The sequence below is a fragment of the Hordeum vulgare genome, chromosome 1H, assembly GCF_904849725.1.
Source record: "Hordeum vulgare subsp. vulgare chromosome 1H, MorexV3_pseudomolecules_assembly, whole genome shotgun sequence".
Classification (NCBI taxonomy): Eukaryota; Viridiplantae; Streptophyta; class Magnoliopsida; order Poales; family Poaceae; genus Hordeum; species Hordeum vulgare.
The window spans coordinates 152,603,314-152,617,575 of record NC_058518.1 but is presented as its reverse complement, the minus strand read 5'-3'; the positions used below and the strand labels follow the sequence as shown (position 1 = coordinate 152,617,575).

At 48.1% G+C, this 14,262-nt stretch overlaps 1 protein-coding gene across 1 annotated transcript; it reads right to left on the bottom strand.

Annotated features, from left to right (window-relative positions):
* Positions 1 to 514: 514 nt before the first annotated feature.
* Positions 515 to 14,007, bottom strand: LOC123427585 (probable beta-1,3-galactosyltransferase 12). The gene is made up of 7 exons (XM_045111666.1): positions 13,415 to 14,007; positions 10,922 to 11,071; positions 10,753 to 10,835; positions 10,567 to 10,666; positions 10,256 to 10,369; positions 1,336 to 1,478; positions 515 to 1,044 (listed from the first exon to the last, which is right to left on the bottom strand). Exons 1-7 carry the CDS (start codon positions 13,855 to 13,857, stop codon positions 947 to 949), a joined length of 1,131 nt encoding a protein of 376 aa, XP_044967601.1. The 5' UTR covers positions 13,858 to 14,007; the 3' UTR covers positions 515 to 946.
* Positions 14,008 to 14,262: the final 255 nt, after the last annotated feature.

The following is a 14,262-nucleotide window of genomic DNA, read 5'->3' as shown; positions in this document are numbered from 1 at the left end:
TGATTCTCAAAGTCCGAATCATTTCAAATCAAATTATAACTACAGAACATTCTATGATTGGATGCTACTCCCTCCGTTCATAAATATAAATCTTCAAATGAAATGTTTTTAAAATTCATTCATTTTGCTCCGCATGTAGTTCATAAAAAAATCTCTAAAAAGACTTACGAACGGAGAAAGTATATACTGTGCAAAACCCATGTGAAACGTATGCACCACTTTTGTCTTAAAAGTATCTCATACGTAGTTTGGTAGAAAATATAATGAATAGCCAAGTATAGCAGAGAGAATCGGGCTTTATGAAAGGCGCTGTCATAGCCTTGAATCAAAATAAAAATCAGGAAACAAAATAAATGCCAATTATTCTAGAAAAAAAACTTGAAAGAATCGTAGTGCGGACTACAGAGTAGTCTAGATTAAATGAAAAATGCCTAGTGCGTTGTAAATAACAAAGTAAAAAATGGATGACGAATTGACGATAAGGGAAAAGTTGGAGAATTAAAGCATGGATGAGTTTAGAACAAAAGTGTTCATTGTTTTGATATTTGTGCACATTGTATAGTATATATACCATCCACTCCCTTGGAATAATTCAGTGTAGTCAATATTCAAGCACTGCTCTGATTCACTACCTCTCTACAGTTGGATTGGGTTTATCCAACGATCAATATTCAAAGTTATACTAATATTGTACTCTATATTGCTTTGAGATTTGTGCATATTGTGCCCAAGCACAGTAACTTCTAGGTAGCACCCAACAAGATTTGTGCATATTCTGGTATCGTCTGCAGGTATCCTCCGGCGGTAAGAGGCTACAACAAGATTGCTGTCCAAACAAGATCGGTGATACATACAACAATATAACTCCAGGCGATAATGAATCCAATTTCCCCATAAGGGAGGTTGGCATCCACACAATAGCCCATTCATGGGTCAGTATTATATTCTACTCTTCCTCCTCCACTTCAGGCGGTAATGTTGGGCTTTTTGAGCACAAAGTTGTGTTGTGCAGCTCCTTTATTTTCTCAATGGGGTTACAAGAGCCTGTAAATAAATAAGGACTGCTTTAACCATGTGTTGGCGTGTCGAGTGGACTCGAGCCACAAAAGAAGGCATGAGGTTGGTCAATCAAAGAGATTCTGAATTGTACAATAAGACCTTGATCTATACCGATAGGCTTGAGATATGAAGAACGTTATACTGAAACTGAATAGCTAATACATCTAGGTACAATTACATACAGTAATCAGATGGTGTCATAATTAGCATTATGGTCATTCTCTCCTTCAGACATTATGAGTAATATTTTAGACAAGTAGTTCACCAAGGACATACCTGAACATGCCTTGCTGTCCCATACAGCAATGGAGTTGGGAGTGCATGTGGAATCACACATTGCACAATTGTCTTCATGATTTACATTCATGGCAAGCATCCATGAGCCAACAGTAACATCCTCATAATCAAACATCCTTAAACTGCGAAATGCATATAGTAAGATAACGAATATGTAAACATTTGAAAAATAACAGCGTGGGAAAAATATAACAGCCGATCAAGAAGATGGATTGAACTAAGGGGAGGGTGACCTCTAAGAAGAGGTCGGGCACTCCCACATCACATGTGTCATGTGAAGGGCAACCCCTTGTCTTACCTACGGTTTTTCTTGGTTTTTTGTCTTTGCAGTTTAACTGCTGTATAGCTGGATTTTTTTTTCTTAGGTCTTTTACTTGAAAGCAACATTCAGAGTAGAGCATGCTACCAGATAACAGAGTCATGATTTCTATTTTTATATAGATAATGAAAGGGGGGCATAGGTTGAAATACACATTCGTCAAAGGCAACATTCAGCATAGCGCCCGTCATCGGTTGCACCAGCTCATAGCACCTTTGACGCATATCATGACACCCATGACTCAAAAAGAAAATCGCTACAAATATTAATATATTTTCACCAAGGCATATCAAAACAGGGTCTAGCTTTGAAGATCTACATGAGAAATAGTGGAAACCTTCCATTACTGATCAGAGCGCCAGCAGCCTCCTGCTCCTCCCCACTCCCTCCCCCTCCCAACCCTAGCCGCCCCACTCCCTCTCCCTCCCTTCCTCGCCGCCGCGTGAGGCAGCCGCCGGGCAAGCCCGGGGCACCAAGGATCGTGGCGGCGGGGCCTTGGATGCCCTGCCTCTGCGTGGGGAACTCTGGATCTGGAGTGGCGGCTCCATGGACGAGGCACGGCAAGCTAGCAGCCGTGCGGGCGATGGATGTGGCATCCGGGCCACGCGGGCGGCGGGATCCAGTGATCATTGGCGGCCGGCGGCGGCTTCTGCAGTGGTCGGTGCGCGCGATCTGGCGCATCCCCTCCTCCCATGTTCGGCGTGCGGGCTAGCCTGGTCGGGCCGCGCTTCCTTGGGTCGCTGGTTCTGTACAGGAGGCGTTGCTGGCGACGGGGATCTAGTTCGGGCGAAATCCCTGGCCGGCCTTGGCCGGCCGCATCGACGGCGACGCCTGAGGGCGCCGTTCCCCTCCTTGGAGGCGTCGGTATGGACTGATCCCCTCACTTCCCATTCCCCTAGGTCTTCCGGGCGAAAGCCCTAACTTTGTTGGGCGGCCGCGGCGCTCACAGCGTCGTTCCCTTCTTGAAGGCGCCGCTTTGGGAACCTTGGGGCTGGGTGGCGCTTGTGGGTGGTGGGCGACGGAGGTGGTGCGGCCCTATCCTAGCATGGATCTACATCCGCTGCTTGGAGATGGACTCGCGTAGGTGGAGGTCGTCGTTTGGCGTCATGGTGGCGTCGATGGAGGAGGCACCTGTCAAGGCTGGTACCTCAATCTGCTCTGAAGATGAACCAGTGGATGATGGTGGCGGCGACACATGTGAGTGCGTCAGACTGGTTTATGCCCCTGACCCGGTATGTGGCTCGGTCGGGGCCTCCGGCTTTAGATGTTAGGCTTAGATGAGAGGTCTGGGTATTGGCTCAGCTTGCACCCCTTCATCATATGGATAGGAGTAGCGGCAAATGTTGCCAAGAAGGCGGATTCAGGCATATTGTTGTACTACTTTGTAAGGCCCTCGGAAATAATCAATAAAATGGTCGCATGCATCTCCCAAATGCAGAGACCGGGGGTCATCCTCCTTTTCTAAAAAAAAAATTTACTGGATGCTCGGGTCAAACGTTATTTTGTTTGTATTTTTGCTTCTGAACATAAAAGCACAAGAAAAACTGCACACCCTCCCCAAGCAAACAAGCCGTGCCCTCTTCTGCCATTGCACGACCAGCGACATCATGGCCGTGAAAGAGATATTGGCGCTCTTTGGCCGTGCCTCCGACCTACGCGTTAATTACACCAAGAGTTCAGCCTCGCTGCTGCATTGCGATCCAGCCGAGGCGACGGAAGCACTCGCGCACCTGGGCTGCCCCATTGTGGAGCTGCCGATCACTTATCTTGGGATCCCCCTCACGATCAGGCGACCTACAGCGGCCCAGCTGCAGCCACTTGTTGATGGGATCGCCGGACGTCTCCCCGCTTGGAAAGCCGACTTGACGACTAAACCTGGGCGCCTGGCCCTGGTGAAATCTGTCCTAGGTGCCATCCCTGTTCACCAGCTCCTCGCCTTCGAGCCGCCGAAGAAGACCCTCAAGCAAATTGAGAAGATCCAGCGTGGCTTTCTTTGGGCTGGGCGCGCAGCTGCCAACGGCGGCCACTGCCATGTCAACTGGCGCCGTGTCTGCCGCCCCACTTCCCGCGGTAGCCTTGGAGTCCAGGACCTCGAGCGCACTGGTCTCGCGCTGCGACTCCGGTGGCTATGGTTCTCGTGCACTGACCATGACCATGCTTGGCATGGCTTGGACCTGCAATTCTCGACCGAGGAAAGGGCGCTCTTTTTCCATGACCGTGCTTGGCATGGCTTGGACCTGCAATTCTCGACTGAGGAAAGGGCGCTCTTTTTCGCTTCCACCACGATGATCATTGGGAGCGGCTCAACAGTGCTTTTCTGGAAGGACCGTTGGATCAATGGGCTGTCAATCGCTGAGATCGCCCCTGCTCTCTATTGTTGCATCCCCAAGCGCCGACGCAAGATGCGGACCGTCGCTGAAGGCCTGCAGGGCCACAGCTGGGCACGCGACATCCACAGGACCGTGGGCATCAACGAAATTGGCCAATACATTCAGGTCTGGCAAACGATCGAGCACTTCCCCCTCTAAGACGCCCCTGACCAGCTGGTCTGGAAATGGATGACGTCCAGCACCTATATGGCCCGCTCCTGCTACCTCGCCACATTTCAGGGCTCCACTACCTGCTTCTCCTGGAAGCTCATTTGGAAAAGCTGGGCACAGCCACGTGTGAAATTTTTCCACTGATTAGCTAACCTGGATAGGTGCTGGACTGCTGATCGCCTAGCCAGGCGGGGCCTCCAGCACCAAGCCCGATGCCCATTATGTGACCAAGCCCCCGAGACGATACGCCACCTACTTCTGGTGTTAGAGTACGTGATGGGCCTGGGCCCGTTAGTCTTAGGGTTTGCTTAGGGGTCAAGTAAGCCTTACTTGGGAGTCAAGTAAACCTCTCTATATATGGAGAGGAGATGTATCAATCTAATCAGGCAAGAATTAAGAAGGAAAACCCTTTTCCCTCTTGCCCGGCCGTGGGAAAGGACCCCCACGGTCAGCTCTCTCGCGCCCTCACAGCTCTCTCTCTCCCGCTCAAACCCTAGCAACCATAACATCTGGTATCAGATTTCTCAGGCTCGATCATGTTCACCCCGTCGCCGCTGCTTCCTGTCATCCTCACCCCGAAGGAGATCGCCAGAGCAATCCGCAACCTCACCACCGTCGTCCAAGGGATCTGCCTCTTCCTGGCCGGTCCCTACGGACTGCCGCCGGCCGCGCCATCAGTCGCCGCCTAAGGGCCGGCGCGGCTGCCGTGGCAGCCGCCGCACCAGGCGGCCTCCGCCGCGATCGCCGGGCCACGGCAGCCGACGCTGCTGCTGTCGTCGCCGCCACTCGACGCCAGGCTGCTGCAGCCGCCGCTGCCGCTCCCCATCTCCGGGCCGATCTATACGGCGGCCTGGGCGCCGCCGCACATCCAGTCGCCACCGGCGCCACAGTACGGCGGGCCCTCCCGCTTCGCCAGTCCCGACGGTGCGCCATTCCACGGGGGGTCCTCCATGGTCACAGCACCGGCGCCGACCCCCGCATGGCCACCGCCGCCGCCCTCGGCTGCGACCACGGCGCCGGTCATCACGTTCCAGCATGGGATGCCCTACGACGGGACTGCGACGACCTCGTTCCCACCAGCGCCGTCGCCATCCCAGGACAATCCCATCTAACAGATCAAGTTCCAGCCGTCGCCGGCACCGCTTCCGGCTTGGATCGCTACCCACCACGTGTCGGCGGCGGTGAGGCTGCAGGCTGCTGCGCACGGCCTCCTAGCGCGTCGGCATGTGCAGGAGATGCATGATTTGCAGCTGCAGCTCCTCCAAGTTGCGCTTCGCGGTGCAACGGACCTCGATCTCGTCCGCTGCATGGGGGATCTTGGGCATGCGGTTTCCCCCACGGGCGACGACCTCCAAGTCTGCGACATCGACGGTCAGCCGGCGGGGAGAAGACATGGTGTCACCGACAGGAGTGTACCGCGTAGCACCACTGCATTCCGCCGCCGGCCGCCGCGAGGGCTCCCTTGGTCCCGATGGTGTCCTTGGGATCCAGGGGGCTGCAAACGCACAAGTTCGGCGCGCGGAGGATTCTCGCCTTATCGTTCGGAGTCAAAAATAAAGAGTCGGAGTCTCATTCGGGTTAGCTTATTTCAGGTCAATACAATAGGCCGAGATGTAAAAGGCTTGTTTTTTAGGCGTTAGGGTTGTGTGGGGTCGAATCGTCGTTGGGTTGCAGCTCGAGGAGGAGTTGCATGTCCAGGTGGGGTGTAGTGTTAGAGTACGTGATGGGCCTGGGGCCGTTAGTCTTAGGGTTTGCTTAGGGGTCAAGTAAGCCTTACTTGGGAGTCAAGTAAACCTCTCTATATATGGAGAGGAGATGTATCAATCTAATCAGGCAAGAATTAAGAAGGAAAACCCTTTTCCCTCTTGCCCGGCCGTGGGAAAGGACCCCCACGGCCGGCTCTCTCGCGCCCTCACAGCTCTCTCTCTCCCGCTCAAACCCTAGCAACCATAACACCTGGAGTGCTCCTTTCACCAGGCAGACTTGGCATGAGATTCTTTCCTGGCTCAGGGTGACCACCGCAGGACCAAGCGATGAAGGCACTCTCATGGACTGGTGGCTGCGTGCCAAGCAAAACACACCTGCACCGATGCGGAAAGGTCTTGCCTCCATTGCCCTCCTCACGCCGTGGATGATCTGGAAGCAGCGCAACGAGTGCATTTTCAACGGTGCCCAGCCCCTCATCCATGCCCTGGTCTCTAAGATCAAGGAAGAGGCGCGCAATGGGCACGCGCTGGTGCCCGTGGCCTCAGGGTCATCTTGCCAACAACCTGGGATGTACATTAGATTTCTATTCATGTTCCTCCTGTACTCGCTCTCCTAGGAGGGCTGTAACCAAACTCTATCTTTTCAATGCAATGAAACGCAAACTCTCGTGCGTTTTCTCGAAAAAAAAAGGTTATAATGGTAGAATGGCATGCTGGAGACTGCGTAGGCTGACAGTTTTCCGATGATCAGGAGGTCTTTTCCACCCTTACGTATATACTCCTTTTAGCAGCACGCCATATCTGCCTGAAATGGTGGGTGTGCTGTTCACATTTCCCTGCTTGCAAGTTGCAACTCTCCTACCATAGTGTTATCTTGCCTCTGTGTGTCCCTTGGTTTTTCCCTGGAAGGTTTCCACCTTAAATATCTCTCTTATGTTCATGATTTTTTTTTCAGATCCACGGTATCTCCACAACAGAACTAACTTGCGCAATAAGATTCCCTAAAAAAACTTGCATAATAGGCTTGAAGCCTTGAATGCTTCATTGGAAATCAAAACCATGATTTAGTAATTAGTATTGATTATTGGTGTTAACATGCCAGTAGAGGATCAATAAGATTAAGCTTATGCCAAGTGCGGAAAGGGTCATGCTTATGTCCTTCAGTTGGCTCTTAACATACAATACCAGATGATAAGATTAATAATCTACTTGTCACCATGGTTAATAATAAATCGATACAATCACATTAGCAAGTATAAAGGCTATGACTGGGAGTTACTGCTTCTTCACGCATACATATTATCTTATCTGTTTTCTCACTGTGGAGTACTAAAACAGAAAGCATGAGGCCAAACCTCTCTAATCACTGACGACTAATTAGCAAAGAAACTACTCAGATTTTTTCAATGTACAAATTATGCCATCAGATTTGTCATGAAAAAGTATTTCAAAATATTTACCGACATATCCATATAAAAAGCAACAATGGAAGTTGTATCTTGGAGGCTATCCATATATGAAGTATCATATATTTTGGAACAGATGGAGTAGGTTGGTTGTGTTGGTACTTGGTAGGTTCCTCACCACCACCTTAGCAGGTCTTTAATGATGGATATGCGCATGCGATTTGGAGAACCTTCTTGCAAAATGGAGCTATCTGAGCACATGCGCATGCATACCATCTATGATATGATTATCTGCAGCTTGCTGGTCACATTCAAACTGGTACGTGGTTTAATTAGGAGCAATTATGTGCATGATGAATACATCGCCAAACATAATGTTAGCTATAACTGACTGTATTTTGTGCATGATGGACTTCATATGGTTGACTTTATAAGGCCATTCTGGGGTTTCTTTGGCGGAGGACTGTTGGCCACTTGAGGTCAGGGTCTCTCCTGTTGAGAGTGCGAAACTTACCCTCCCATTTTCGCCTGAGGAGATTGGTCAGGCGATTGCAGAGATGAAGGCCAGTTCAGCACCCAGACCGGGCGGCCTGCTGGTTGCTTTCTGGGTGCAGCTTCAGCCAGTGATTATGCTGATGTTCCATGAATTCTATATTGGGACATTGGATATGTCCCGCCTGAACTTTGGTGTCATTATCCTAATCCCCAAAATAGTTGGGGCAACGGATATCCAAAACTTGAGGCTAATTACAGTGATTAATGTGCTACAACGGATGTCTCTAATGTGTGTGCGACACGGTTTGCCCCGCTGGTGGAACGCCTCTCTCACCGCTGCCAGTCCGCCTTTCGGAGTGTGGTTGGGCATATTATCCCTGGAGGTGGTGTTACTCACCTCCAATATGCGGATGACACCATGATCATGGTTGAGGGTCGGAACTTGATATCATTAACCTCAAGTTCCTTCTCCTCTGCTTTGAGGCCATATCGGAACTTGAGATCAATTCCGATAAGAGTGAGGTTGTGGTATTAGGGTATTCTGTCGACGATCGGCAACGGATTGCAGAAAACCTTAATTGCAAGTTGTCCTCTTTCCCCGTTGCGTACCTGGGGATGCCGCTATCTAATTCGAGGGCCCCCCTCTGGCAATTTGATCCGCTTATGGGTCGTGTTGCATCTAGGTCTGGGCCATTGTACGGTAGATTTACTTCCAAAGGGAGAAAATTTGTGCTTATCGACTCGTGCCTTTCTAGTCTCCCCATTTATATGATGGGGCTATATCTTTTGCCGGAAGGATGCATAGCTCCTTTGATAAGGATCTTTCGCGCTTCTTCTGGCAGTCGGCCGATGGACGTCAGAAATACCATATGGTCAAGTGGGCTGATATCTGCTTGCCCAAGGACTTATGGGTTGTAGGTATTCTTGTGTCTCGGCGCATGAACGTGGCCCTTATGTTGAGATGGGTTTGGAGGATCCTCAGAGAAGATGGGGGCCTGTGGCTGCAGCTTATTAAAGCAAAGTATTTGCAGGACCGCCCCCTTGTGTGTGATCATAGGGAGGGATCTCAGTTCTAGAAGTCGATTAAGTCCATCAAGAATGAAATTCGTCTTGGGCTCTCTATCTCCATAGGCAAGGGAGATGGGGCCCTCTTTTGGCTGGACCCTTCGGTGGGTGGATCTCCACTCTGCAATGATTTCCCAGCCTTGTTTGCTATTTGCACAGATCCAGTGTTGTTGGTGTCCTTGGCCGTCCACAATGGGATTTGGAACGTCTTGTTCTGTCGCACATTTGGGCCCAAGGAAACTGTTGCTTGGACCAGCCTTCGAGCGGCTCATCCATCAATGCTTCAGAATTATCCGGACGTCATATCTTGGTGCCTGACCCCTTCAGGGTTCTTCTCTGTTGGCTCAGCATACCATGCCTTGCGCCGGCGACTGATTCTTGCGTGGACCACACCTTCGTGAAAAGGCGCCCCTTCCTCTGAAGATCAGAATCTTCGTGTGGCAGATTCTGCAGGGTCGCCTCCCATCGAGGAAGGAGGTGATCAAACGGAATGGGCTTAGCGATGGATTATGTCCTCTTTGTGGTGCCCCCGAGACTGGGACACACATCTTCTTTGCCTACTCTGCTGCTCGGTTCCCTTGGTGCTCTATTTGTGAGGCTCTGGGGCCTAATTGAGAGGCCCTGGACCTGGCAGGGTTTCTCGAAACTCACGCCAACGGAGGAGGAGGAGACGCCTCTTCTGGTTAATGTTTGCCGCAATGACCTGGACCCTCTGGACGATGAGTAACAAGATGGCTATTGAGAGTGTCTTCTTACGGCAGGTTACAAACTATTCAAATTCTTGGCCTTTTTGCAGCACTGGCACCCGCTCTCTAGGCAGCGGGATCAGGACCGGCTTGGCAGCATGATGGACGCGATGACTCTGGCAACTCGTCGCCTTACCCCGACTCATAGCCACCGATCTATAGGCCACTTGGTGGCTTTTTTCCTCTTTTTTAGTAGGGCAAAGTTTGTGTTGTTGCCCTAGGCCCCTAGAAGACTTATTTTTACTTTTCTCACACTTGAGCTTGTTGTATGGACTTGATGGTTGCTTTATCTGTAAAACAGGGCGAAGGCATGTGTTGATAAATTTAACATGTTTGACTGAGTGCACATTGTGAGTTCTCCTAATCATGGGAAGCTTACATTTTGGTCGTTTAGTATTGTGCCATTGTTTATTTTAGATCTACTGCAATACACCAGAACTAGGTTAGGAACATAAAGAATTCATCAATAAAGAAATACTCTATGTAAGATGATAATATGTGCAAGCAACATTTGTTAACTCCTTGCCTCCTTGGTAATGTATATTATGTTCAGAGTGATGCGAGCTAGTATATGTCATATGCTTTCACTCTTCAGGACGGAAAAAAAAGATAAACAACTAACCTTTCATTGTATGTAGTAGCTATAGCTCCCACCACTTCTGAAGAAAGAGCATACAGTGAACCAGACGCATGCATGAAGTACTCATTACCTAATAATCCATATGAACTTTCATACCTGACACGAAATAATAACATAATCACTGAACAAGGTAGTTCAAAACCTTCATGGTAAGGATAACAATACATGCCATGGATACTAGTACGACTTAGATGGAAAACCAATTGGACTTGCATTGAAAACCAATTGCTTTTTCAGAAAAGTGACATGCAAATATGAGTTTTGAAGTTAGAACCTATTAAATTTCCACTAACCATTCCATATTCGGATCACTAACAACCGGTCCCTTCTTCATGCAACCAATATAAGTCCGGTGATGAAGTCGGTCCTTTGCAAGGAGAGCAGCAAGTCTATCTGGCGCAGAAATGTGACATAATTACATATAACAGATCTAACTGTCTAAGCAACAGTTTCCATACATTGTAAATCACAAAATTTACCTGGGCGCAGATAGATAGTATCATCAGCTTTGACGTAAAATTCTGCGTGGAACATGTCATAAGCTGCTTTGAAATATGCTAACCTATCACATGAGCAATCGGTAGGTAAGATAAACAAGATGCAAGTTCACAGGTAGAAATACAAGATTACAGAGTGTACAAAGCTTACATCTTCTCTGGGGGCTTCGTACCCTCATCAGCATCAATAAACAAAAAGTCATGATACATGTCCACCTCTTTCTGAAGATCTGCCATTTTTTCTTTGTCCTTTGTCCTTCCAATGACAAACCTAAAAGATAAACCAAATCCATGTTCCAAACTGCAGGACCGGTGGAGGGCCAGTGAGCATAAAAATGATTCAATATGTTCTTTACTACTAAAGCGTTAAAAGTAGGGGAGAATTAAAATCTCTGCAATCATGTAAATGAATGGACTTAATAAGAGATGACTTGTTTCCATCTATAGGTAATAGTTACAGTGTGCTCAAACTAAAGTAACTAGCCATTTTACATAAAAAGATCATATCTGATAAGCTAGAAACATTATTAGTAAAATTGGTGCTCTCAAAGTGATGAGAACACCCCAAATGAAATGCCTCCATCCAAAATGATGATTGAGGACATCCAAAATGACATGCCTCTAACTCAAGTAGGGCCAATGATGATGGCATGTGCCAAACACTCGAGCAACAGGTGAATCTTCTCCTACTTGAGTCTCCCGCTAATTTACATATGAATTGGATGCTATTTGATATACCAACTTTGTCTATCCTTAGGTTTGAGAAGCTAAACACGGAGGACATACCCCTGGACAATATCCTAGGTATGCAACAAAGAAGCTGAACAGAGAGGACATGCCCCCAGGCATGTCCTGGGTCTGGGTGTGCAGCAAGGTATCAGACAAACCAAAACGAATTCAGCTGCCCAAGCGGGCTTTCATAATGGGCCAAACACTTTGCACAATAGCTAGGGCTGAAGTAGACAGTACAATTAAGACGAGACAGCCTTTTTTGTAGGGTCAGACTTGTTTTGGAAAGAAACTAGTTGAGCTTTGCTCTCCTATCCTAGGGTTTGACCATCCCCTCCACCTTAGTTCTTGCATTTCCTTGTGTTTGTAAGAATGGAAGAGTGCCTCTCCCGGTGGAAATCGAGATGTCCATCAACTGTTTTGTTGGTTGAGTTCACTGTCAAAGGCTATCACGTTGGTGTGCGTTCTTGACATTTGGTTCATGAGGCAAAGCAAGGTATCCTTTCCTAGCGTGAAGATCAGGCCAAATCCGGGGGCCTCCCCATTACAAAAAAACATGCTGAGCCCTACTCAGCACAGGTTACGGTTAATATTCAACTATATGTCCACCAATAGTATACATCCCTTTGTAGTAATACATGTCAGTCAATATAATTATACAACAATTCTTGTATAGTTTCACGAGAAGTAAATAGCCGCACCTAATGAAAGCACTTTCTAAAATATGGAAGTTCTTTATCATGATAAAACCTCGTATATATCAACAAGCAGACAACAAAGAAGAAACATGACAAATAGTACAAGAAGATTTTTCAGAAATGAATCCTGCTAACCAAGACGCCAACACAGTTTCACATTTAAAGCACCGAAAATGAAGTTTGTTAACTTGTGTATTTCACAAATTTGTACCAGGCCACCCACCTTGCTTTTTAATGTTTACATCGCTTGGTCACAAAGCAATCAATTGCATCTGAATTCACTTGATAAGAGGAAAACGATTCGTAGGAACCAGGTGCCCTCTGGCTTTAGAATACAGCAATATAGGATTTAACGGGTTGTCCAAAGTAAAAGACCAGTTAGTGGATAGCTGGGCTGATTATGAAAATTAGGACAAATAATTGGTGCCCAGGCTTTTTCCCTTTCGAGAACCAGTGGCATTTGCAGGTTGGTGACTGCATTTTACTTCAATCGATGGTTTTTTAGTCTTCATGTACAATTGTTATAAATTTCAGGGAAGTTCTAATATGTTCCAGTCCGTAATGCATGTGCACATTTTACAACAACAAAAAAAAGATATGCTCAGATATGAGGCGTAAATTCGAAATTCCAATTATAGCTTATGAACATTCTGCTATGTAAATCAAATGATGGAACTGCAGATTGGTATTGCATCGGAGTTTTCAAGTCTCAACTCATTTGGTCACATGGAATGTAGGTCAAGTTAGTAATCATTGACAGAAGAAATTCCCCTACAAATATTCTTATGCTATTTTTAATGTGACTAATCTTAAATTACTGCTGGTTCTACAAATAATGTGAGCAAAGGTATATATGCCTAACTGCCAAAACCAAACTGGGAAAAATGAGCCAGTGCCGATGTGCAAGTCGGTAAGACCAATTCCAACTGACACTGATATCAAACCAGAAAAAAATAAGATTGTAACAAACCATTCACAAAAATTACATCAATTTACTGGTTATTAGTACAGCCATAGTACGGAGTGGGGATAATTGGTGATTCAAAATTCAAACAGATCTCGCATTAGTCGAAGCTTCGTAGAGCAATGCAGGTGACAGAAACTATGCGCATCATCTTATGAGATCCACATGAAGGTATAAGCTTCTCTAGCAGCAAACTAAAGCAAAAGAAATATCTACCAGATCCAAGTAGGATGAATGGAGAATCATATGGAACCTTACGACGCCTTCAGGGTTTGGCGGGAACCAGGTGGCACGGAGCGCAGCACGGCGGGCGGCGGATCCGAGCTCAGTGTGGACGCCAACGACAGCGAGCACCTTTTCTCTGTCGCCGGCGGAGTGGTTCCCGGAGGAGGCGAGGAAGGAGCGTAGGGAGTCCTCGGCGCGGCCACAGCGGAAGGCGACGGAGTCGGGAGGCGGCTGGAGTGGCACAGGGCGGCGGCTAACGGACACGGCGAAGGAGAAGGAGGCCACGGCGAGTAGGAGGCAGACGACGGCGAAGAGGAGGAGGAAGCGGTGGGGGGAAGCGGCGGAGGCAGGGGAGGAGGGGAAGCTGGAGGGGACGTATGGGCGCCGCGGCTTGGCCTCGTCGTCGGAGCGGTGGTAGGGGAGGACGTCTTCGTCGTGGTGGTGGCGGTGCTTCGGGTGGTGGAGCGGCATTAGGTGGAACTTTGGAGAAGAAGAGGAGCGAGGCTTTTCGGAGGTTGATGAGTTCGTTTGATCTGATCTCGATCTCTGTATTAAGATCAGTGCAGAGGGAGAGAGAGAGCAGTGCAGTGTTTGCTTTGGGTTCAAGGGCGGAGCTACAAGGGGACATGGGTGTACACTGTACACCCATTGATTCTGATAAGAAAGCATATACGGAGTATTAGGATATTCATGAGTTCTTGAACTTTGTACACCCATTTTGGTGAACCTGCTCCCCCTTCAAGCAATGCTTAACGCACATTTCACTCCTTACACTCCTTACACTCATAAATATAGAGTAATCAAGTGCACTAATTTTGATGATTCATGAAAAAAATTGTACAACCCTTAGAGTCGCGTCCCCAAGACGCCGAATTC

What these genes read in the sequence shown, in the direction of transcription:
- LOC123427585 (XM_045111666.1), bottom strand. Translation starts at nt 13,857, where the DNA reads ATGCCGCTCCACCACCCGAAGCACCGCCACCACCACGACGAAGACGTC. An exon ending in AACCCTGAAGGCGTCGTAAG is followed by an intron (nt 11,072 to 13,414) that starts GTTCCATATGAT and finishes CCGGTCCTGCAG; the next exon opens with TTTGGAACATGGATTTGGTT. An exon ending in ACGAAGCCCCCAGAGAAGAT is followed by an intron (nt 10,836 to 10,921) that starts GTAAGCTTTGTA and finishes CTCATGTGATAG; the next exon opens with GTTAGCATATTTCAAAGCAG.